The sequence below is a fragment of the Wyeomyia smithii genome, chromosome 1 (genome assembly GCF_029784165.1).
Source record: "Wyeomyia smithii strain HCP4-BCI-WySm-NY-G18 chromosome 1, ASM2978416v1, whole genome shotgun sequence".
In the NCBI taxonomy this organism is placed as follows: domain Eukaryota; kingdom Metazoa; phylum Arthropoda; class Insecta; order Diptera; family Culicidae; genus Wyeomyia; species Wyeomyia smithii.
This window is the reverse complement of record NC_073694.1, coordinates 161,733,492-161,760,104: the sequence shown is the minus strand read 5'-3', so window position 1 is coordinate 161,760,104 and position 26,613 is coordinate 161,733,492. Positions and strand designations below refer to the sequence as shown.

The following is a 26,613-nucleotide window of genomic DNA, read 5'->3' as shown; positions in this document are numbered from 1 at the left end:
CAGCTAACCATTCCTTAATTTTTCGATACTTCACTAGCTTATCGTAATCAATTGCTTACCACGGTTGCAATATAATTTTCCTACAATTACATTAATTTAACTGCGGAAGCTAATAACAATCTCAAAAATATAAAAAAGCTAATAAATATATATATATATATATATATATATATATATATATATATATATATATATATATATATATATATATATATATATATATATATATATATATATATATATATATATATATATATATATATATATATATATATATATATATATATATATATATATATATATATATATATATATATATATATATATATATATATATATATATATATATATATATATATATATATATATATATATATATATATATATATATATATATATATATATATATATATATATATATATATATATATATATATATATATTATATATATATATATATATATATATATATATATATATATATATATATATATATATATATATATATATATATATATATATATATATATATATATATATATATATATATATATATATATGTATATAATAGCGTTGAAATGTCACCATTTGTGGCAGAACACACAATATTAATTCTGATTCTAGTACAATCATAAATCATTACAAACATCGGTTTCGATAGGCACTCTCGATATGTACAGTTTCCTTGCGCGAAATTTAGCCTTCGTGTTTTGCTGATCACGCAGGTTCGCTGCCTCCCGGACCTCGAATACACGAAGCCTAGCTCGTTTCATGGTTTGTTGAACGAACAAGTCAGAATTTTTCGTTCCTTCTTTCATTATGGTGCCATAATTATATTCTCTGATAAGAACTATAATATGTATCTATGGCCAGTAGAACTGGTCGGCGTGCGACCATACCGAACCAAGCGCCATTTTTTTTTCAAAATTGAGTTTTTAACACCAATGGTTGTGAAAATAATGATCTATCTTTCATGAAAAAATGAAATTATTTGAACAGTTCATGATGATATTATAATAAAAATTTGCTGCAGTAGCTTGCAGAAAACAAACGGGGTGGCAAAACTTTGAACCGCGATTACTCTAAATAATATTTTTGGCGCTTGGTTCGATCTGGTCGCACGCCGACCCATTATAAAACCGACTTATTTTGTACTATAGAATTCAACGTGAAAGAAAAGTAAAAATCCGTAATCGGCTATTGGACGAAGTCTTTGAATGATGCCGGAACAAAATCTGTATACGGCCTTTACGTTTTGGAACGCTGCTCTTGATCTACCTATCAACTGTTTGCTATCCAGTTATTTTTGTATACCAAGGAACTGAGAATCTAAAAAAAAAACTTCGATGGCACGACACTGGGGCAGATTCGTTGGGTTTCTTTTTTGGGTACAAATGAAGCCGCGTGGTTTTTCGCGAACGTTTTTTTTTTGGTGTCATGTGATGATGCTTTATCTGACTAAAACACATACCTACTGAAATGTAACTTGCGCCCGCGAAATACTTCTTATTTCAAGACTAAACGCTTCTAAATAATTCATCGACAGCGGATTTTCGTTAACAATCAATTTAAACTAAATATTTGTAGTTAAAATAATTTTGCGTAAAATGAAGCAAACAAAACTTAAACGAGATTTATAAAGAGTTCTAATTTTCAAAACCCCGTCTTTTTTCCAGTCATCAGTGTTAAGTAACTTCAAACAGCGAATATAGATTTGATCGAGAAAGAAGGTTTTCATAAACTTTCCTAAATAGTTTGACCTTCAAGATATCAAATTGTCATGACCTCACGGAAGAAAACAATAGTTTATTTATTGGAACAAGGAGCCACAAATATTTTGCCTGACCTGACAATCTCGTTATAAAAGTTTTAGAAACCACATATTTATATTTGTCATGTCATAGAAGGCAAAGGGTACAGTCGGAAGGGTCGGTTGAAGTGGACCCACAACATGCTTCTGGACGTAATTAAACAACAGATATATATTTAGATCATCTGGAATTGGATAATAGAAAATGCTAGGAATCGAATCTCACTATACTGGTTTTACCTAGTCTGTCATTGTCGCATTTCCATTACAAGAGCGATCGCACTACAGCGGCCCCAAAGTGGTTATTAACTAGTGGCAAGTGTCGCCGTCTTAACGACTTTCAACACGTCAACCCGGGCTGTGCCGCGGGCCAAGCACGATCGCTCGATTAAAACCGAAGCATCACTCAATTACCTATATTGTAATGAAGCGTAGTCGATTAAACAGGTAATATCAAATAAATTTAAATACCGCGCCATGTGTCGTCTGCGTTATGCTATTCAATGCACACTACACAGCGACCAAGCGTCGCGCCGTTTAGTGCCATCGTAATCGATACGTCGTGAAGCTTCGGCCAGAGCAGCAGCAACCCCTGAAGGGCTAAGAAGCAAAACATTGGTACCTAACCCACCGAGAGGACTGGTAGAGTACGCACGCGATTAAGGCGAAACTGTTGAAATTAATACCGTTTTCCGCCACTCCGGTGCGGACGCCATTGACGTAACCAGGGGTTAACGATGTGAGGAGCGTCATTTTCAATCAGCTAATAGCTTATCTTTTTACGGCACCCTCTTTAAAACTGCTTTCTTCATTCACCGGAAAAATAGGAAAGCTACGGCCCAGCTCAGGTAATAATGCATACTGAACGCTTTGATGTGGTTATTCAAATTAGAAAAGGAGGTACCGATGCACAAAGCGTAGTTCCTCGCGCATGTTACCGTCATTTGTTGCTTCTGCTGTCGTTCTGTAGTCAGCCAGCGGCAACATTAGGTTCGACATAGGTATACGTTTTGTTGAAATGTTGCCCTGCCCAAAGGCGACACGCGCCGGAAAAGATGCGAAACAATATCGCCGCCGCTGTACGGCGCGTGGGAAAACTAATTTGCATTGAATTGAGCTGACCACACGGGTCTGGGAGGATCACTTGGTGCGGGTTTTGGTTTTGGGAAAGTATCTTACATATTGCATGGTTCGTCGAAAAACGTGTAATATTATTGAATGAAATGTCTGGTCTGACCGACCTATCATTTAGGAATAGTAGGTTTTATGATAATATAATTGTTAAAAAAATCGGGTAGATATTTAACCTTTTTCGCAATGTAGAAAATGTTTAATTTTCCAGCAGGAGCTATTATAAAACTTTATTCGTTTGTTATACGATAAATAAATAAATAATATTTTTCCACTGATTGTCCATAAATGAGATTTATTTTCCGTACATTACTTTTATATCCGGAATAAAATTTCTTTGTGACTTGCGAAACTGGGAAAATAACATCACTTGATAACATCACTACCTTACGGACCGTCGTCGAGTTCGGACGCGCGTGCTGCACTATAGTATATATATATACATTTTTTTTTACTACTTAACTTTTTTTTGTACCTCAACATTTTTTTTTTTCATCCAATCGACGACGTGTGGAACGCGCGCAAGCATTCAAAAGTAGTTTATTTGTTTTTACTTGATACGGTCATTTGTTAACGTCGCGAGTGCAATGAAGTGCGGTATCGTAAACTGTGCGCAAGGTGACAATCGCTACCTCTGGCGTTGTCACGGAATCTGTAACCGAACATTTCATGCTGCGTGCATAGGTGCACAAAGAAATCACGATGAAATCCTGCGGACTTTTATGCTGCCGCTATGTCAGGACTGCCAGGAAAAGTTCGTGACCGACCTAAATCTTAAGGCTCTGACATCTCATCTCAGAAACATCTCAGAAAATATCGGAAAGACGCTTGAAGTAAACCATAAGCTGCTTTCAAATTATAAAAATCTCAGCGCGACTCATGATAACTTGCTGGAGCATATTGAAAAAAGCCTGAATGAAATTAAACTTACCATCACCAACGCCGCGAGCAGCAACAAAGCCAGTGCCGCAGAAATAAAAAACAAAATGTCAACACTTCTTGATACACATTCGGACACCTCAGCAGCTGTTGAAGCGATGGCTAAGTCAGCAGCGACAGCAGCAGCAGCAGCAGCTACAAACTCAACGACAGGGTCAATAAACAAACTACTCGCTACAATTGAAACCGGTTCAGCGCAGTCTAATGCTGATTCTGCTCTTCGTGAAATTCTCGACTGAGGTAAAATTTGTCTCTGGAGCTATTACCAGTCTCCAAATTAATCAAACTAGCGCATCACAACAACACAAGTCACTGCATGAAGAATTAAATCAAACTTTGGCAGCTAACAATAAAGCTACGAAGCCCATAACGGACCATTCTTCGCCAGGATGGCGATTTTTGGGCAATAAATGGCGCTGGATGCCAGACTGGTCGGATTATGATGCTAGACAACGGACTCGTAGGCTCCAAGAAAAGGCTGCCGAAAAATCTAGACGAAACAGGAAACGCAGGAGGCGACAATATATTGAATCGAAAAACTTCAACAACAATCGAAACCATACCACCAACAGCAACAGTAACAAGACAACGAATAGTAACTATATCAACAACAACCACAAGTTCACACACACTTACCAAAACGACCAGATCCGTGTCAATGGATCGGATAAACAATTACTGGCAACCGCCAAAGTTAAATTTGCCAGACCACCATCAACTATTGACCACCCTATAGCAGGCCTCGCAGTTCCAAATTTCATCAACTTCCGGAAGGGTGAAACCATAAACCCTTACCGTTCAGACAACCAGAACCAACATAATATTGAATCGCCACCAAATGAGAACACTACTTCGAAAGCAACATTAGAATCGCACCCAACATCGTGGTCGCTCGATCCCATGCGGCCTCCTGTTGTCAACCTAACACAACAATCAGCTGTTGGAGACGGGCGTTTTCTGAAGGCGCGTTTACGAGATCCAAAAATTATGCACCTTGTACGTCTTTACCTTGCGTACATGCATGACAAAGACCCAACGGTTTGCTACGACGGTATGACGAAAACCAGCATACAAATTACTTTGGCATCAGAGGGACTACCAGTAGCTGCGGAGGAGCTCAGGAAATTTTTCTTCGAGGTACATGAAGAATTCGGCGTACCGAAACAAGCGGCTTCCGAAGACCTTAATTCTTATAGTAGACACTTGAACAACCAGAGGATTCAATCCCTGCAACGCGCAAGGGAAAGTGCCGACAAATTTTATAGACCGATTTTTCGGAAATAATGACCCCTTTCGATGAGAAAGAGAGTAATTCAAGACGTGGCTCTGAAGAGTTTGTAATCTATTGCCAGAATTTTAACAGAATGAGTAGTTCAAAAAAAATTGATATTCTTAGTAAAAAGATTAGTGGTTGTATGTATTCAATCATTATAGGAACGGAAACAAGTTGGTCTGAAAGTATAAAGAGTGAGGAGGTTTTTGGAAACAGTTATCAAGTATTCAGAAGCGGTCGTGATCTTTTGTTAACTGATAAAAAATCTGGTGGCGGTGTACTAGTAGCCGTCAAGACAAAGTTCGATGCAGAGTTGGTCCCAACGATGAAGTATAAAGAATTTGACGATGTTTGGGTCAAAACTGTATTAAACGGTCAATGCCACATTTTTGCATCAGTATACTTCCCTCCACAATTTGCAAAAAAACAATATTATGAATTATTTTTAGAAACCGCCAACTCAGTAATTTGTAACTCTGACCCGGAAATTAAAATTCATATATACGGCGATTTCAATCAAAAAGATGCAGACTTCATCAAGGACTGCGATAACGAATCACTGTTGCTTCCTATAGTAGGAGATAACGAGGCACTACAGCAAATTTTCGACACGACCAGTCAGTTAGGATTATATCAAGTAAACGCAATACGAAATGAACTAAACTGTTTTTTATATCTCTTGTTCACAAACTGCACTGAAGATTTTAGCTCTCTCTATGGAAAAATGAGAAATTTCATACAGCCATTGAGTATTCATTGAACATAGATAGCACTAGATCACGTCCCAATGATAGTGAATTTGAGTATGTGTATGACTTTAAAAAAGCTAATATAACAGAAATCGACCGTAAACTCAGTGCAGTCGACTGGCAATCACTTTTGCGAGGCAAAGAGGATATTGAAAAAGCCGCGAATACGTTTCTCTCTCTATTATACGAAATTATAAATGATACAGTTCCTAGGACGAAAAAACGCACTAACTTTTGTTTCAAAGATCCCGTATGGTACACGCAACAGATCAAAAACCTGAAAAACAAAAAACAGAAAGCCCATAAAATGTACAAACACCATAAATGTGAGACCAATCTGGAACGATACAAGAACATATGCAGCGAACTAGATGCAGAAATCTCATTAGCTTATGAGAATTATAACTCTAGGGTTGAAAGTAATATCAAATCTGATCCAAAGCAGTTTTACCGTTTTGCAAAGGAAAAAATGAAAACTAATAATTTTCCATCACGCATGCATTTTGAAGGTAACGAAAGTACCGAGTCTCAGCTTATTTTTCCAGACCGTTTACAAAAACCCGGATGAAAATAGAGATTTTAACTACTTCACGCATTTACCTGATTGTACCAATAGTGTATCAGTTCAAAATATAACTGTTCAAGAAATATTAACATCATTAGAATCCCTAGATGCAACTAAGGGTGCTGGGCCAGATGGAATTCCACCATCTATGCTTAAAACATTTGCTTCTTCTTTTGTAAAACCACTGTTTTGGCTTTTCAATCTTTCAATCAAAACAGGTGAATTTCCTTCCATGTGGAAAAAATCATTTCTCATCCCGATCTTTAAGTCAGGTAAACGCTCTGATATAAAAAATTATCGCGGCATAGCAATCATCTCTTGTATTCCGAAACTATTTGAATCAATCGTTAATAACCGAATTTTCGAACAGGTGAAAAATAGTATTACAATCAACCAACATGGTTTTTTCAAAGGAAGGTCCACAGCTACTAATCTATTAGAATTCGTTAATTTCACACTCGCTGCAATGGATAGAGGTGATTACGTTGAAACATTATATACCGATTATAGTAAAGCTTTCGATAGAGTCGATATAACATTACTGATTTTCAAACTAAAACGCATTGGACTAGATAACCAACTCGTGAAATGGATTGAATCTTATTTGACGAACAGAACACAATTTGTCCGTTTCAAAGGCCATCTCTCTGATCCAGTGAAGGTAACATCTGGAATTCCGCAAGGATCACATTTAGGACCCTTACTATTCATTTTTTTCGTTAATGATGTAACCCTTTTACTTAACCAGATCAAAATTTTAATCTATGCCGACGATATGAAATTGTATATGGAGATTAAAAACCAGTCTGACCTCGAATTGTTTCAGTTGCAGATCAATACCTTCTATACTTGGTGTCTGAAAAGCTTACTTGATATAAATATTAAGAAATGTAATGTCATATCATATACAAGAAAACTTTCAATGCAAACCATGAACTATTACATAGGCCAACAACTTGTAGAGAGATGTACCAAAATGAGAGACTTAGGAGTGATCCTCGATTCGAAACTCACTTTCGTGAATCATTATAACACAATAATCAACAAAGCCAACAGTATGCTTGGTTTTATTAAACGTTCCAGTTATCATTTCAAGGACCCATACACAATAAAAACTCTTTTTGTGAGCTATGTTCGATCAATATTAGAGTACTGCAGTATAGTTTGGTCCCCATATCAAGAAGTTCATATCAATCGTATTGAATCAGTCCAAAAACAATTTCTGGTTTTTGTATTAAGAAAACTCAATTGGGCATCATATCCTCTCCCTTCTTACGAATCTCGCTGCATGCTTATTAATATCGAAACTCTGAAGAAACGACGAGAAACAACCATGATTACCTTTGTAAACGATATGATCTCACAACGTGTTAATTCACCAAATCTGCTGGAAACTCTTAACTTTTATGCTCCTTCTCGTCCTTTAAGAACGCGCAATATTTTTACTAACAATAATTACCGGTCACTGTACGCCAAACATGGACCAATTAACAGCATCATGAACGCATACAACAAACACTGCGAGATTATAGACGTTACCATGTCCCGGAACGCATTAAAAAGCGCATTACGTGCTAGAACTCGATAGCTTAAGATTAACGTATACATTAGAATTGTAGTCTACATTGATTGACGAAATAAATTTAGACGCAAATCGAAAAGAAAATGGAGCCACTTACACTGCACGTCTCGATAAAAATCCATGTATAACAAAATCAAAACAAGACCAGGTATGATATTACGTTGGTGCGGACTTGACAGCAACATTTCAAACTCAGAACATAATTTTATTATCCCTCAGTCGCAGCCGGAGGATGCAACATGCAACAGCGTGATACACTCTTGCGTGGCTAAGAGTGCTGAGCTCTTGCTATCTGTTTGCATCCATCAAGAAAAAAATATCTGTCCTACTTCCAAGCCGCAACACGATACAATACACGATACTGTTTACCAACACGAAATAAGTTCAGTTTTGCATACATTCGTACTGCATATAGCAAAAATATCTTTGTGTCTTGCGAAATCGGGGGAATGACACAACCCAAAAATAAGTGGAGCTACTTACAAAATGAGTCTAAAATAAACATCGCAAACAAGAAGTTAGCTCGCGATTCGTTAACTGTTGCTTCTTCAATTGATATTTAGGTTTTTTTTTTCACTAGTTTGTTATTAAAGAAATAAAAAGCAAAGCCTTGGTGCTACATTCCGCATCGGAACTCGACCTTCTGTTTTATTATTCACAGACAGAATAATTGCGGGGCTAGCGCTACGATCCTATTGACACTAACATTCTCTCACGAGCCGGGACTCGAACATGAGACGACTGGCTTGTTAGGCCAGCATCGTACCTCGAGACCAGTTGGGATGAGATTGAAACATATGGAACTTAATACTCTAAAAGTTTGGGTAAAACTTGGCCCTTCGATCAAGAAATTGGCGTTTGAAATCCGTTTAGTAGTAGTAACATTACATTTTCCATCGCATGCCACCCCACTAAAGACAAATGAAAATTGAAAAAAAAATTATGAATATGTAAATAAGTGAAGTATAATAATTAGTATATGCCAATAATATGATAAGGCTCATTCCATACGATGCGTTCATACCACTATGACACTACCATAACAGATTTTGCTCGATATTGGGGGAATTATTCATCTAGTATTTCTTCAAAAAAAAAAACAATTTTGGTACCGACTGGAATATACACCGCTCTGTGGAACCCCCTTTTTGTTTCAGAATACCACGTTTCAGTTCAAAACCTTTTTTTAGAGTCTTTGGACATGAGACTTGTAGGAAATTATTGAAGAAAAGAAACTAAGGAGTCCAGAAAAAATATAATTTTTGACTGGAAGTGTTGCCAGATATATTATTATTACTTTTTCAAATTTAATTTGCATGTTCCGGCAAATATAACCATTTTTTTTCAAATTTTATAGTTTCATCGTGTTTGTCGGTAAATTTTACGTATAAAACATCTATCACTTCTAGGTAAAATGAGTCAATATCGAGATATTACATTTTTACAAAAATAGTTTCAAATTAATAAATTTACATCGAACAACCTCATTTTTTTTTTAAAATGTCTGTTGACTCTTTACCCATAGAACAACCCCATATGTGAATTTCAGATTAAGAAATAAAAAATAATCTTTCCTTCTTTTGCAACAGTGTTACCATTTTTTTTTCAACTTATTCCCAAAAATTAAACTGAGGTACTACACTTTTCACTTTTTTTTCACTTTCACTATTTAATTCTATCACTTTTCACTTCACTTCACTTGCAAATGCGTATTTCGGCACTGACATAGTGCCTTCGTCAGTGCTTATTTGGACTGTGGAGAAAATAGCGAAACCCCAAGAATTTTATACCTAATTAGGTAAACGACTGGGGCAAATTTTAACTCAGAAAATGTAAACAACTTGAGTTAGGTAGAGAAATGTGCGGCCTGGTGATCCATACCTTGTCGGGGAGTTTTCGGTAGAAATTTAAAAAGGGGAGTTTCTTTCGGCTTCGCAGTCTTTAAACACGCGAAGCCGAAAGAAACTCCCCTGAGTAAGACTGCGAAGCCGAAAGAAACTCCCCTGAGTAAACTAACAGTCGATAAAAAGTATAGTGAAATTTAAGAAGCCAAGATTACCCTGATCTCTGTTAAGGAGGGTAGCTGGTTTTTTTTTGAAAATTTCTAAACTTTCTGCGACATCTAATTTCCAAGGGGATGTTACTGATCGAACTAGACTAATGTTGTCGGTAGTCATAGCGTGATCTTCATGAAATATATGTTCGGCTATTTTGGATCTGAAATGGTGAGTTATTCCTTTTTCTGAGTCTTTCGTAGCCTTTACAAGTTCTGAAGTATGTTCCTTAAACCGGATGTCTAAATTTCTTTTTGTTTGGCCAATGTAAACTTTATCACAATGTGGACATGCAACTTTATAAACACCCGCCCTATGTAATTTGTCAATAGTGTCTTTAGTAGACCCCAATTTTGTTTTTATTTGATTATTTCTACTACTGTAGATAATATCGATACCAAATTTTCTAAATTTTTTACGAAGTTGACGAGTGAAACTGACGTTATATTCAACCACTACTCTTTTCCGATCTTCTGTTAGCGGAGTGAGTGTTGTGTGAGATTTCCTATGTTGGATTCTTTTCTTTTGACGTTGGACTAACGTCTATATCGAAGTTAGGCACCTGAATTTGAAAATCTAGTAATTCAACCGGGGAAAACCAGGGAAATGTGGTCAGGTTTTGAGCGCTTATACATCAGTCATTTCTTTTCAGAATTTCGAGGTTTTGGCATCAACCGATCAGAAATTCTTTTACGGTTGAATTTATGTAACAAAAATAACCTATTGTTCGAGATACACTATTGAAAAATTGATAAATCACATCGATTGTCCAAATCATACCGAGCAACCAATCACCACCTCTCTTCACAAGCACAGTCGACACAAACGGATACAACCGATCTGACTTTGTAAACAGTCTCACAGCTTTCAACCAATAACGAGCTCGCTTTCGGTAGCTGCAACAGGTGTTTCAACACCGTTTTAAAATGCTTCTTTTATCATTACCACTGAACAGATTCTAAACCCAAATGGCTTGATTGATAGGGGAAATATTGCGCAAGATTGACATATAATAATTTAAATATGTTTTCGATACTAAACTAGTTAAAAGTTGTGTTAAAAGTCGTGCACATTCAACCAATCACAAGCTCGCTTCTTGTTTGCTCGCGGATGGATTTTTGCTTTGGGCTATATAATAGCCTGTGTCGTCTCATAGCAGTCGTCAGTTAACAAGTGAAAGGCCATCAGGCCGGTCTTGTATAATCAGCAGCGGTGGCTGATTCCAGCGGCCAAACTGAGCTGCAGCAGAACCAGAGCGGTGGTATCAGGCAGCAGCGGCGGAGGTAGTGGGAAGCTGCATTTCTTCATTCAGTTCGGTTCTCCTTCGATCTGAGTTGGACCCCACCAGCGGTAATCCAATTCAGATATCGTTGGTGAAAACAGCCAGAAACTGCACGAGCCAGCACCGCCACTAGGAAAGCTACCGCCATTTAGTGTGTGTGCAGTGTGCACATATAGCGTATGTGCATCTGTATTGCTATGACATTTGCGATGATAGGGATGGCGCTGTTGCGTGTGTATGGCTAGCTATAGCGTGTGTAAGACACAGCATGTGTAGCATATTATGGCTATTGCGTGTATATCTTCAGCGTGTGTACGGATAGTTATAGATTGTGTGGATAGCTGCTGCGTGTGTAATGATTAGTTATAGCGTATGTATGAATAGTAATAGCACATGGTTGGATAGCTTATGCGTGTGTATAGATAGTTGTATCGAATGTATGGAAAGGAATAGCGTGTGTATGGATAGCTATAGCTACAGCGTGTGTATGAATAGTTTTAACGTGTGTTTAGATAGTTATAGCATGTGTGTGAATAACTATAGCGGGAGTTTATCGAAGATTATTATTATCATTGAAAATATTAAAACGTCTTAACGAACACAGTTGTGAATTTGATTTTACAGCAGCGATTTTAACTTCTTCAGCCAGTCTTTATTCATCGAGGAAAAATTACTACCTATGAATGATCAACACTTATTTACTAGAAATTTGATTTAGATCAAAACGGGTTCTTTTGAGTATCATAAATTATTGGTAAAAAGAGTTGCAAGTTTTCTCAATGAGCATTCATTAAATTTTCGTTTTTGTTTCTCGGTGCGCGGTTTTGATTTTGTTTCTCGCACACAGAGAAAGAAACAAACTTGTCGCTATCGTGAAAAATAACAAAACAATTAGAAATGCTCTAAATCACAACTGAAGAAGTTAAGATATTTTCCTGTCACTCGCCCAAACCTTGATAACAACTACCGAAAAACGTGTGATTGAGCTCTTGCTATATTGAGTTATTGAACCAAACGTTTTTTTTTTCAAATACATGAAGTTATATGCTGGGCTGGAACTAACCTAGCATAAGTTTTATCGATTAAATGTCAAACAATTTTCAAATTTAAAATTTTCGGTTGAATCGTTCTGGGCTCCAATTTCAGATAGTTTCGTAAAGTTTGCTTTTTGCTTAGATAGGAAAATTTTACCAATTCGCTCAATTAAATGATTGTCTTGGTAGTGCAGCAAACAAAGGGTTGATTCGAATATGTATGAAATGACAGCGATTAAATAAAAGATATCCATTCTTTTAGTATATATTATTATTTATAACGTTTTAACGTCTCAGCATCCAGAAATGCACTGTTAGATAAAATTGCAGCAAATACTAGAGTTGCAATTCTCTCTATTATTTGTTTTAATGGAATATAAGAATACCGTAGTCCAACGTCATGCGGTCGTGTCTTGAATACCACCCTCCTACTTTTTTTCATAAATGGCTTGTATGGTTCTTTTGTTATATCCATTCTGCTCACCAATATCAAAAATATATTCCATTTCGTTTTTCTTACCTTCATTACTGAGAGGCAAAGATTCCATAACCCTTCCTTCAAGCGTTACGTAATAATTGAATGTTCCCTCACATGTTTATTTGAAAATTTACGATTACGGTTATTTATTTAGGTTATAGGGTAATCGCTCCTATATTCATCTCATCACGCCTTTTGATCAATTTATCGTCAAATTTTACCATATTTTTAACTTAAAACTTTCAACCACTTGACAAAATTGAGAAGCAAATAGATTTACTTCCAAAATTTGTAGAATTTTAACGATTACCCCATTTACTTTACTTTTGCGGCGAAAGACCGATTATCGATCCGGTTCCGAATCCAGAAAACGTCACCATCTCACTCGTTCTTGGGTTGCTATCCTTCAGTTGCCTACGACACCTATTAAGCGAGTATCCTAGTCGACAGCACACATCCAACGATGGCAGAGCTGTACGCCACCACGGGTCAGCGCGTGACGATCACCGAGGTCATGCAATACTGACCACTGACAGTACCTAACAGTCCCGGACCAGCAGCGGGAGATCGCCTAGGGGTGGTGAGGGTCGGATACTGGGCAGTAGACTACTCGCAAAAGCCACAAGTACCCGGAAGCCTCTCCGACGGAGCGAGTAGTACCGTTACCACCATTCAAATGCACTAACCCGTCCATTGGGGTCCATTCCAGTAAGTTCCCAAATACGGCAACTGGACGCAACTTGGCTGACTTACGCCGGTCGGGGGTGACATAGTTGCTCAGAAGGCGCTATAGGCGACCTACCCTAGTCATGACCTCATTGCTTCGGCAAAGGCGGCTACTCCATTCTTAACAAGAATAGCTACTGGAAGAGGGACTCAATTAACGAAAATGAATTCAAATAAGAAACAAGTGACGGGTGTTGAGGGACTACCAAATCCATTCGCACGAGGTGGCATCCAGCGGTCTCCACAGAAAAAGGCCGAAACGGATGCAGCGAAACCCGGTGACGGAAAGGCTAAAACGCCAGTTTCCACACCGGATATTGCACACGATGGTCCCTTGCTAATCAAGACCATCGGAAAGTGCAGGGCTAAGCGACCTAGGGTGGCAGCGCTTTCCGAACAGCTCGATGCTATCATCGAGTTCGCGGCGAACAGATGCAATATGCCCAAGGATCTGAAACAGGGCCTCCTCCTGCTTCGGGCTCCCATCAACGAAGCTCAAAAGGAGTACGCCGCACTTGTAGCTCGGGTAAAAGACTCCGAAAAGGAGGTGGGGACTTGGAGGGCAACTGAATCAAAGCTGGTTCAGACTAGTCTTGTGCGCCGCCACGCCGCGCCGCCGCCGCCGACACTTTTACGCACGCCGCCGCCGCCGATGGTTTTGAGTCGGCGCGCCGCCGAGTAAATTTTTATCGCGCCGATAATCATTTTTTTGCTCGTTGTTAAACTGTTTGTTTACTTGTTTCTTAACCATTCTTATTTCTTTTTTGACATCCTGTCAACCCGGATGAACATATCTTTAACTATTTATTTTGAATTAAAAAACCGAACATGAGAGTGTACACATTATACGCAATATTTTTAAAGTGGTAATTAGTGTTACGCCGGTACACGCCGCCGCCGCCGCCGAGAATAACCAACGGCGTCACGCCGGCGCGCCGATCGCTGCCGAGGTAGAATGTTTTCTACGCCACCGCCGCCGATGATATGGTCGGCGCACAGGTCAAGTTCAGACCGATGCTCCCATGCCAGCATTTGCCGCAAGCTGCTCTACGGGGCAGGTCGGTAAGCAACCGAGGCAGTCCCCAGGGGCTAGGCTGGTGGGCTAATAATGGTCTCGATCAACTAGATTAGTTGAGAGAATTCGTTATCGATATTGTATTTGGCACATTTTGCATGTTGTAGGATAAGTACAACGATACACCGTGCCCCAGTGCTGAGTCGAGAAAATTTCCAGCTCGAAAAGATCCTCAACCTAATCGAGAATCGAACCCGACATCACAACCGTGTGTGGGAGAGCTAGCCGACCGACATCGCTAACCACAGAACCATGGGGACCACAGGGGAAAGTGACCTCCGATAACGTTAAGATGCAGTTGGTGGAGCTAGCCTCGCAAGCTAGCATACCAATAGGTTTTAAGGCCAGGACAGCAAGGACAGTAAAAAGCACCAAGATGGAGTGGCGACAAAACGTTCACCAAAGGCCAAAAAGGTGAGGAGCAGGGGGGGACGCTCTCATACTCAAGACTGACGGGTCGAAGTACTCTGAAGTTTTGAAGAAAATGAGGAGCGAAACCCAGCTCGAGGATTTAAAAGCGGAAGTGCGATAGTTCTTGAGCTCCGATTGGATGCGAAGAACATAAGCGCTTCCTACCTCTAGGAAGGATTGCGGGGAGTCTCCCAAATGCATGGTATGCTCCGGAAAACGGGATCCCAAACACTTTATGGGAGGCCCCGGGAGCCCAACCGGTAAGCCGGCTGCGAAACCACGGGCATAAGGGTAACGCAACTGAACCACTGCTACGCGTACAGTAGCTACAGTAGTTACTATATCAAGCGGTCACTGAGTCGCTGTCGGATATCGCCATCATATCGGACCCCTACCGCATCCCTCCCGGAAACAGTAACTGGGTTGCGAATAAGTCCAGTATGGCGCCCGTATGGACGACGAGCGGGTTCCCGGTTCAGGAGGTTGTTTCAACCTCAAACGAAGGGTACGCGGTTGCCAAGGTGAAGGGAGTGATCTACTGCAATTGCTATACTCCGCCACGTTGGTCTACCGAAAGGTTCACTCAGATGGTCGACCAGTTATCCATGGAGCTAACGGGCCTAGTGCCGTTAGTGGTGACGAGTGACTTCATCGCTTGTGCTGTTGAGTGGGGAAGTCGCTCTACGAACCAGAGAGGTCAGATCCTGTTGGAGCATATAGCAGAAATGGTGCGGAGTCGATCATCGATGTGACGTTCTCCAGCCCAGGACTGATCTCGAGCTAGAGGGTAGACGATGGCCACACCAATAGCGACCAACAGTCGGTTTGCTATAGTGTGTAAAACAACGCGAGGCAGCAAGTGACGGGTAGAGTCAACACTCACACCGTCCGCGGCTGGAGGACATCGCATTTCGATGCCGAGGTATTCGGAGAGGCAATGAGAGGAGAGTACGATGGAGGCAGTTGACTTCGCCCGAGTGCTGTCCAACTGGTTGCCATACTATCGCGGGCATGCGACACCACCATGCCTAGGACTCGCCAACCTAGGAATGGGAAGCCACCGGTTTACTGGTAGACTGTTGCGAAAGCGGACCTCCGCAGTGCGTGCCTCCGCGCAAGATGGAGGATGCAGCGTACGCGAACAGACTAACAGAGGATTGAGCGTCGCTCAGCATTCGGTTCTGCAAGATCAAGGCGAGCAAGAGGGCCTGCTTTGATAGGCTATGAGCAAGTGCCAATACGAACCCGCGAGGTTACGCCTATAGGATCGTAATGGCCAAGACCAAAGGCGCACTGGCACCTGCAGAGCGATCACCAGCAATGCTGGATCGTATCATCGGGGACCTCTTCCCACGCTACGAGCCCAGCCCTTGGCCTCCGATAGTCGAGTCTCATGTCCGACGTTGCAGTATCTCAGCCACAGACCAGGGATGGTCGACCAATTTGCCGAACATGCAATCCGTGAGCAACGACAACCGTGTCGAGATCGAGGGAGAGGTTAGAGTTACGAATGAGGAACTTATCGTAATCGCCAACTCCTAAAAGGTGAGCAAGGCACCGGGACCGGATGGAATCCTTAACCTGGCAATCAGGCTGGCGATTAAAACGCCCCCGGGCTGTTTCGGGTAGTCACGCAGAGGTGCCTGGATGACTGCCTCTTCCCAGAGAGGTGGAAGCGGCAGTGTTTGGTCTTAACATTGTCGATCTGAGAGCGGGCCACCCCAGTTTGGTCCATCCAAGTGTACTTACGAATATTCCGGCATGCAAAATAAGTGCTACAGGTATCCATGCTTACGGCTGCAGCGAAATTGATAGGCCTCAGGCCATTATAATTATCGTTTGTAGTCGAGTATAATCTTCCTCCGGAGTGGAAGAAGTCTTCTTGTCTTGTCATAGATCATAGATCTCCTCCTTTTCGTCATCGGATTTATCATTATTCAGTGCATGCTCGTTCGAATAGAGTCTTCACATTCCAAGTAGGTACCGAGTTTCCAAAAATCGTTGTCCGTTTTCAATCGCCTTTCTGGATCTGGATTGTTCGTGGTAGATCATATTCGGTATGCTACGTTTCAAGTCGCTCTACAGTTCGTTCTTTGACACCAATTCTCCCAGACTTTATCCATTCTCTTGATTTTTGCTCAATTTTCCTTCTCTACCTGTCAAACGTTTTGGAGAACTAGACTTTCTCTCACACAGAGCTAACCACATTCAGTCGTAGAGTTTTTCAGTCGCAGAGATAATTTTCACTCACAATCGTCGCGTGCGAGGGGTAAACAATTGTTCTCTCTCTCAGTTTAAGAGGGAGTAGTTTTCGTTAGCTTCTTAGTTACTAAAGTTGGCCAAAGAACAAAATAAGTAGGTTCACGCTGGAGCCATCCTAACATATTTTCAATTTAATATTACTGGAAAATTCAGAACCCATCATGAGTGCGTATTCTGCAGAACGTTCGATTTTATACTGTATTTGTCGCACCCCAAGCGATGAGAACAGTAATGAAATTCTCAGACGTTCGCTGAGCAATTCACTTATCCTGCGTGTGAGGATGAGCTATTTACAGAAGTTTCACTGGGAGACGGGCTTCTACTTTGTCAAATTAGGAGCGTTTATTCGGCATAGATAATATTGTTTTGCGCTCTCTCCACCGCAGATAGTGTGATGCATATAAATGTAAGCTCACAGTTTTTAAGAGGGGCGAAAATTGTTTTCTCTTTAAGAACAAGATAAATAAAACGAAGTCTGGTCAAACCCCAAGTAGTAAATTTTCTCACCTTTCGAATGAAATTTATAGAATTGATCTAAGTGATATACAGTTGAAGTTAGAGCCACTTTAAGGAAGAGTATTCAACAATTATTTGTTCTAGATTTTTTTTGGGAAATAATAAAAAATAAAGAAAATATCTGCAACTTTGCCAAAGACGTTACAGCGATCAAACTATCCATTCTGGCTCTAAAATTGTTTGTATACCTTAGTATATTTTTACTTGAAAAGCTTAGATATCAAGTGATACTGGTTTCCAATGGTTGTATGTTTGATTTATGAAATTTATTGTTCGCTGGTTTTTTCAGCAAAAAATGCTATTTTCGACAAATTAACTTGTACGCCGCCCGCATTGAAAATAAAATATGTCTCTTTCGGGCCACCAATCCAAAAACCGATGATCCATCGGAAAAGAAGATCATCAGCACAGCAACAGAATCATTATCCACGACGGCAGTTACGTTATGGCAGAGAAACTTTTCCAATCTTGCCGCAGAATCCAATTACCGACTGTTTTCAAGCGAGAACGGAAAACTTGAACTTCCCTCCAGGCTGTTGGGGTGCACTCTGTCTTTGTCTCTCTGCCTTTCCCTCGCACCGCGTATCTATTTCATATTAGTTAATAATTTTCCTGGGTAAATTTTCACATCTGCACAACTTGGTGAAATGTGAAGTATTTCCTTGAAAAATTACGATGAAAGTGTAGAAATCCTCGCGGGTAATTATTCCATCGTTTGCGTAATTGTTCCGACGAATCGCTAATGCTTGCCGCAAACCCAACTTTCCTGCAAGTGGTAAATCAAACTGACATCATTTTCTCCGTATTTCACTTTCTTCACAGGAAGCACCACACTTGTTTTCAACACGTTGAATTAAATTCGGAGGAAAACTTCAACCGCCCAACCATCCATCTCGCCGTCCTCCTGTGGAACTCGTCCCGTAACGTAGCAACGCCACGGAAACCAACGCACAGACAGGCAGTTGAAAAGTTATGGCTAACCCACATCTAAAGTGGGCGTTAGTCCTTCTCGGCACATGGGCGCTGCTACCGACCAATATCGAAGGTAATTAACATGGTGATTTTCCAGCCTCCCGGTCTATCGAAGTTACGGAGGGAAAACTTCGTGGCTAATCGAGTGGAGCTCGAGCAGAGTTAGCCAACGGGCTCTAAAAGGCTGTCCGTTTTCCGCAAATTGGGCTAAATGTTGTAAAGTTTAGCACCACACTCTTCGAGAGGTCGGCTGGGATAATTTAGAACGGTAGAAAACTCACATGACACTCTTAATTGGGATAAGCGAAAAATTTTCCACAACTGTCACTTTATCACAAGTTTTTTTTTTACTAATTCATCGTTTTGACCTTTTCTGCTACTAATAGAGAATTCCCATTGCGGCATACGGAACTTCGCAATTTGTCAAAGCATCAATTCCAACCTAGAACTAAAAAGATTTTCTTGAACCGAATTTCGCAGTGACCAAAACCGGTTACATGCAAGTATAGTGTGACAACAGCCTCTAAGTACCGTAAACTTTTGCCCAAATGCAATTATAAAACTGAGTGAAGATAAAGCGTTTTCATCGCAGTGCAGCTCGTGCTTCGTGGTGCCCAAAGCGCAATCCCCGTGCAGCACCCGGCCGGTGCAAGGTCCGGATATCCGCAGTTCTACGCAAAGATAGATCGTTAGAACTGTGGAGCCACTTAGACTAATGGAATCAGCATAGTTCAAACCGGGGTGCCAACCGTACCGAACGCCGCCAGTGCCGACAGCAGCAGGCCCCCGAAAATGTCCTCTCCACTCGCACCGGAAGCTAATTGAAATGAAATTAATTAAATTGTCTTCTGCCAGCTCACGTTACCGGCGCTGCTGAGGGGCGACGGGATCACAAATAAAAGTAAGAATATTTATATGCGGCTGGGAACAGAAATCACTGAAATGGAGAGCCGGGCTTGGCTGCTCGGGTGAGGGCACCAAAGTTGTGCCTGTCTGTTTTTCGTCTCCTCTGCCTGGAAGACAATTACTCTAGGTTCGTTTTCGGGGAAAGTTTTTTCTATCGCCTATTTCGTAAGTTTTGCCGACAGCTGCTATTACCGGATTCGGAAAAGTGGCGCATAATTCACGCGTGTAAGTACCACCGAACGAAACCCCCTTGTGTAAAACTTATGACTTCGGAGGGGGCTATAAATCCTGGCTGTCTGTTTCCTGTATGGAATGGAGATTAAGTGTTTGTAAATACGTGTGCGGTCTGGAGTGTGCCGATTCGAGTCGCCCATTTTGTACATTTTGTTTGATTAAAAATTTATCCAGGGGAACTCAATTAGTACATGAATCGAACAAGTCGGGTTAATTATAAAAGTCACAATTTAATTCGGCCTTTGAAAGAACTAAACATCAGAAATAAATTGAATTATTTGTTCTCCGTCATTCTTGATTGTTAGTGCACAGCCGACACAATCGAGATTCGAATACCTAAGCAGCTTAAATTCGACTAATTTTTGATACAAAATGTGTTCATTTGCTTTCTCCCGGTGTTGTGTGAAAGCTGTAAATTTATTTATTCAGGTCTCGATTTGCTTAATTGTTTTTTGACGTAGAATTACATCTTACGGCAACATTGAAACAAAGAAACATCGGGAGCGTCACGAAAATTGTGCACTTTTAAATGCCTCAGTCAGTTTTCAACAGATTTTCTCTATTACTCCAGCAATCTATTGGAAAATTAGCAATGCATCCATCGAAATGCGGAAAATTGTAATGTCGTGTTGTTAGCTATTGTACCATTGTAAAATTTAGAGCATTGTTTTGAACGTGAATTCCGACCAATCAGAGCTGAAAACAAGACCAAATATCATCCATCATGGGTATTTTTAGAACCTGCATGATATCAAGTACCTGGAAATCGACCCTAGACGTCATTTGGAATTACAGGATTGTGGCTTCCAGGTTTGGGAAAACTGACTAAAATGGTCGAATAGCACCTAATATGAATATTTTCGGAATAGAGATGATGCTCAGCGGCCGAAAATCAACTTCATTCATTTTGAAATCCAAGATGACGTCTTCCGGTTCCTTGGAAACAGTATAAAATGAATAAATACCACTTAATACGGGTATTTCCGAAATCGAGTAATGCCCAGAACCGTAAATAAACATCAGACGATATTTTGAAATCCATGATTGTAACTTCCGCTTTTTGGAAATCTACGTGAACAACAAAATATCACCCAATATGGATATTCTCGCAATCAATTTGATGACCAGAGTCCGCAAATATACTTTGAACTGTGTTGAAGTTAATTTGAAATCCAAGATTGTGTCTTCCATTTTACGTGAAATAGTAATATGAGTATTTTCTAAATTCAGTTACCAGTCATAAAAACAAAATAAAGTTGAAAGAGAAAGAGGACTGAAATTTCACACTTTATATTATCAAATTCAATTATCACAATCGACTGTATTCTTAACTTACCACCAGAAAAGAATTGACATGAGACAGGCTGTCGTAATTGTACGTAAACATTGCGGTCGTGTTTTATGTACAACCTCTTCAGCTGTTTTAAAACTCACATCTGTCTATCGTGACTTACTACTAATGAAGCTTTCCTACTCTGATCCAACTTCATCTCAGCTGTGCCAGGTTATTTTCGTATGATTTCCATTACTACGGGCGTTGCAAGCCATACGGAAAATTATGAAGATCTCTATACAAAGGGGAGGCGTTCAAAAATAGTAATTTTCGCACTAGGTGATCAATAAACATTCCAACATTGGTTCTTAGAACAGAAGGAAGAAGTAAAAATTAAAAGAAATATTTTTAATTTCTTATAATAATACAACAAAAAATAAAAAAAATATTTCAAATAAATAAAAGTAAAAATGTGTGTTTAGTGGAGTTGTAGACAATGTTATCACAAAAATCTTTCGCAAGAATTTTGTCTTCCAATTTTTTCTGTTTTGGAGACATAAAGTTTTATTTTATATTTTTAATTTTTTTTTATATTTTTTAGATATCTAGAAAACGGTAATATTTAGAATACACAGTGTTCAGCATATATTTTAACATCATCGAAACACACAACTTTGTGATAGATCCAAGAAAAATAGCTTCTACAAAGACTGAGTAATTGTCAAATAATGTAACAAAATATGTCAAATGATTCAAACTTTAGGGGCCAGTCTGATATTAAATGATATATATCGTCAAAACAAGAGAAGTTATAGGAAAAGAGTTTTCGACAATGTTTTCTGTGACAGAAATATCTACAACTTTGCTAAAGGCACCATTTCTCCAAAGTGCAAAACTGAAACGTTAAAATTTTGCAGCGTCTTTAGCGGAGGATTTCCGAACTAAACTTTTGAATTTTTTTATATACAAAATTACTTCTGAAAACAGTGTATATACACGCAAAACTATTCCTTATTACTTTAGAAGCAATAGCGCAAAATTACCTTTTGGGTAACAAACCTATTACTTAAAAGGCAATAAAATTCTTCCCCAGTCAAGTAACAACACATACTGTCATATATTTAGCACGTGTTACGGGAGAACGACTATCTAATAATGGTCGTTTCAACCACATGCAAATTTTTTTCTATCGCAAAATGCTCCCTTTCAAGTGAAAAAAAAAATCACACACCGTCGCATATGTTGCACATGTTAGGCCTCTGCCAGGCTGAATGCCAACGCGAGCGATCGGGCGAGATTCTTGCCGTCGGTAAATAAACAGCCGTAAGTAAAACTGTTCATTAACCTTCGGCAGAAATCTCGCCCCATCGATCGTGTTGGCGTTCAGCCTGGCAGAGGCCTTTCAAGTTTCTTCTATCTCCAATTCATCCGGTGTGCGTGTATTAGTTCGCTCGTTGTATGCATACGAGTAGCGAAAAAATATGACAAGAGCTGCCAAGCAGCATTTTCCCCGTCATAGAGTGAGCAAACGTTGATGATTTTAAAGACTTCAAATGCGCCTTAAAATGACATCACGATCTGTAAACTGCGTTAGAGAAAAACAAAAACATTCGCTTTCTTGCAAGCTACCTACAGCACAAAATCGTTGGTTCATGGAAACTTATTTGGACCTGTTTGAAAATACAAAACTTGTGCCCATCCAGAACAATATTCGCAACTTCGGCAGCTCTGGTCAGACAGTATTACATATTTCCATTTCAAGTAAACACTGGGGGACGAAACGAAAGTGTTTCTAATTAGACAATTGAGGTTGACGGTTTAGATTCTGATTATGAATGGATGAAAGGGACAAAAATAAACCAGATCTTTGCATCAATACAAATGTAGCGAGTGAAGTCTTGCTAACACATGCAGTGCGGTGCTTGGCTGTATGTTCTCCTGCAGAAACACATACAAGCGTGTGGCCGTCATAATTTTTGTTACTTTTTAGTTGTTACTAATTGTGTATAATGCGCAGTCATAAGACACAATTAGTAATAAAAAATTGCCCTAAAGTAATAAAATGTTCCCCGTTTGCGTTGGGTGTAGTATTTCTGTTTTGTTTTTGTCTTGAATAAAACTGTTTTACTATTGTTAGTGTATGTTCTATTCAATCAATCAAACAAACCGTTCGGACTCTGAATTTTTATTTTTAACTAGCTGGCCCGGCAAACTTCGTCCCGCCAATTTTAATGTTTAATTTAATAATTTTAAACATTTCAAATTTATTAATTCCTTGCGATTGGATTATATCGTTTAGAAATGATTGGTTTTATCGGAATGGCAACATCCTCAACTTTTGGCATTTGTACATGACCTCTATTCCGGATATATATTGGGTGCATTTCAGTTAGTTTCGTTGTTTTCCAGAAACTGAAAGTGGTCATCTTCTAATTCAAAATGGTTTCCAGGGTCAATTGGTTCTTTACATCATTTCGATTACGGACATATCCATATGAAGTAGTATTCGGTTATTTTCGGCTGTTTCCCAGAAGTTGTCATTTTTCAATTCAAACTGTTGTCTAAGGTCAATTTATAGCTTCTTGAATCATTTTGGATCCGGTGATACTCATATTGGGTGGTATTTGGTCACTTTGGGCTATTTTTCAGGAACCGTAACTCGCCATATTGGATATAAAAACGGCATTTGAAGACAATTTCTGGCCCCTGAGCGTCATTCTGGTTTAAGAAACACCCATATTGGGTGTTATTTGGTCATTTTCGGCTGTTTTCCAGAAACCGGATGTCACCATCTTCGAATTTAAAATGGTGTCGATGGTCGATTCTAGCTTCTGTGTATCATTCTGGATCCGAAGATACTCATATTGTATGGAAATCGGCCATTTTTGGCTGTTTTTTAGAAACCGGAAGTTGCCATCTCACAATTCATAATGGTGTCTGAGGTCAATTTTCAGCTTCATTCTCGTTCCAGAGATACTCATATTGGGTGGTATTTGGTCACTTTAGGCTGTTTTCCGGACACCGGAAGTCGCCATCTTGGATTTAAAAATGGCATTTGGGAACAATGTCGGGCCTTCGTGGGTCAATCTGGTTAAAGATACGCTCATATTGAGTGGTATTTGATCATTTTAGGTTGTTTTCCAGAGACCGAAAGTCGCCATCTCACAATTCAAAATGTTGTCTGAGGTCGATTTGTGGCTTCAGTGCGTCATAACAATCCCGGAAATACCCATATTGGGTGGTATTTATTTGGTCATTTGCCGCTGTTTTCCAGAAGCCGGAAGTCGCCATCTTGGTTTTCAAATGGCATTAGGAGACAATTTTTGGCCTCTGAGTGACAATCTGGTTGAAGAAACATTCATATTGGGTGGTATTGGTCATTTGCGGCTGTTTCCCAGACAACGGAAGTCGCCATCTTACAATTCAAATTGTTATTTGAGGTCGATTTGTGGCTTCAGTGTATCATAACAATCCTAAAAATACCCATATTGGGTGGTATTCGGTCATTTGCCGCTGTTTTCAGAAACCGGAAGTCGCCATCTTGATTTTCAAAATGGCATTTGTAAACAATTTCTGGCCTCTGAGCGTCAATCTGGTTAAAAAAACACTCATATTGGGTTGTATTTGATCATTTTCGGCCGTTTTCCAGACACCGGAAGTCGCTATATTCCAATTCGAAATGTTGTCTGAGGTCGATTTGTGGCTTCAGTGCATCATAACAATTCCGGAAACACCCATGTTGGGTGGTATTAGGTCATTTGCCGCTATTTTTCAGAAACGGGAAGTCGCCATCTTGGATTTCGAAATGGTATTTGGAGACATGCCAGAAGAAGGAAGGGTGTCGAAACATTATGGACATGTTTTTGTTACACCTAAAAACATTCACCTGCCAAATTTGGTTAAATTTGCTTGATTGGTTCTCGAGCTGTGCGTAATTTGAGTTTCATTTGTATGGGACCCCTCCCTTATAGAAGAGAGAGGGGTGTCAAACCATTATATTTGTTACCCCTAAAAACAATCACCTGCCAAATTTGGTTCCATTTAGTTGGTTAGTCCTCGAGATGTGCGTAAATTTGTGTTTCATTTGTTATGAACCTCTCGCTCACAGAAGAGGGAGAGGAGTCGAATCACCATGGTCATACTTGTTACCTCTAAAAACATTCACATACCAAATTTGGTTGTATTTGGTTGATTGGTTCTCGAGCTGTGCGAAATTCATATTTCATTTGTATTGGACCCCTCTCTTGTAGAAGAGGGAGGGGTGTCAAACCATTATGGATATATTTTTTACCTCTAAAAACATCCACCTACCAAATTTGGTTCTATTTACTTGGTTAGTTCTCTAGATGTGCAGAAATTTGTGTTTCATTTGTATGGGACCCCTCCCTTCCAGAAGAGGGAGGAACGTCGAATCAACATGGACATATTTTTTACTCCTAAAAACGTCCACTTGCCAAATTTGGTTCCATTTGCTTGGTTAGTTTTCGAGATGCGCAGAAGTTTGTGTTTCATTTGTATGGGACCCCTCCCTTCCAGAAGAGGGAAGGGCGTCTAATCAACATGGACATATTTGTTACTTCTAAAAACATCCACATGCCAAATTTGGTACTATTTACTTGGTTAGTTCTCTAGATGTGCAGAAATTTGTGTTTCATTTGTATGGGACCCCTCACTTGCAGAAGGGGGAGGGGTCTCGAACTATCTCGGTCACCTTTCCCGGCCCCTAAAACCCTTATATACAAAATTTCACGCCGATTTGTTCGGTAGTTTCCAAGCCTATATGAATCAGACAGACAGACAGAGCTGAATTTTTATATGTTTAGATTAAAATTCTTTTATTTTACCTTTTATTTATTTATAGTCTTAAAAAATAAAATCAGATTAGTTCCGTATATTCCGCTGGTTATGCATAGTATCGTCGAATTGTGATCATACACATCGAATGAAGTCGAATTAACCGCCTTTGTTAAGGTGCTCTAACATTTTAAAACCTAGCGCTTGAGACTCTTTAAAAAATGGTTAATCTTCAATTACTTAGGTACTTCAAATAAACAATTTGCCTTGAAAAGGGCAGTTCGATGTTCAAACTAGATCGCAATCTTTGTGCTCTACTGACAGCGGGGGAATAAGGCACTTTGAAGAAAACATTGTAAAAGCTGTTTTCACACTTAGTATATTAGATGGCCGCGCCAAATTTTGATTGCTAGGAACCAGCACAGGATACTTGCTTGTATTGTTGCCAAAATAAGGCAAAACTTCATCGCGACGAAGAAGGTCGAAGCCTCAACCGGCAAATCTGAATGTCTGCCCGAAATGACCAACCGGCAAGTGATTTGTTTAA

At 39.6% G+C, this 26,613-nt stretch overlaps 1 protein-coding gene across 3 annotated transcripts in view; it reads left to right on the top strand.

Moving 5' to 3' along the window:
* Positions 1 to 26,613, top strand: part of LOC129728938 (uncharacterized protein DDB_G0283357-like) — a 280,035-nt gene that overhangs the window by 164,763 nt on the left and 88,659 nt on the right. For all 3 annotated transcript variants that reach the window (XM_055687428.1, XM_055687416.1, XM_055687421.1), the window contains one exon: positions 18,710 to 18,932. In XM_055687428.1, the coding sequence (XP_055543403.1) occupies positions 18,860 to 18,932 (73 nt within the window). In that variant the 5' untranslated portion in view covers positions 18,710 to 18,859. The remainder of the gene's footprint in view (positions 1 to 18,709; positions 18,933 to 26,613) is intronic.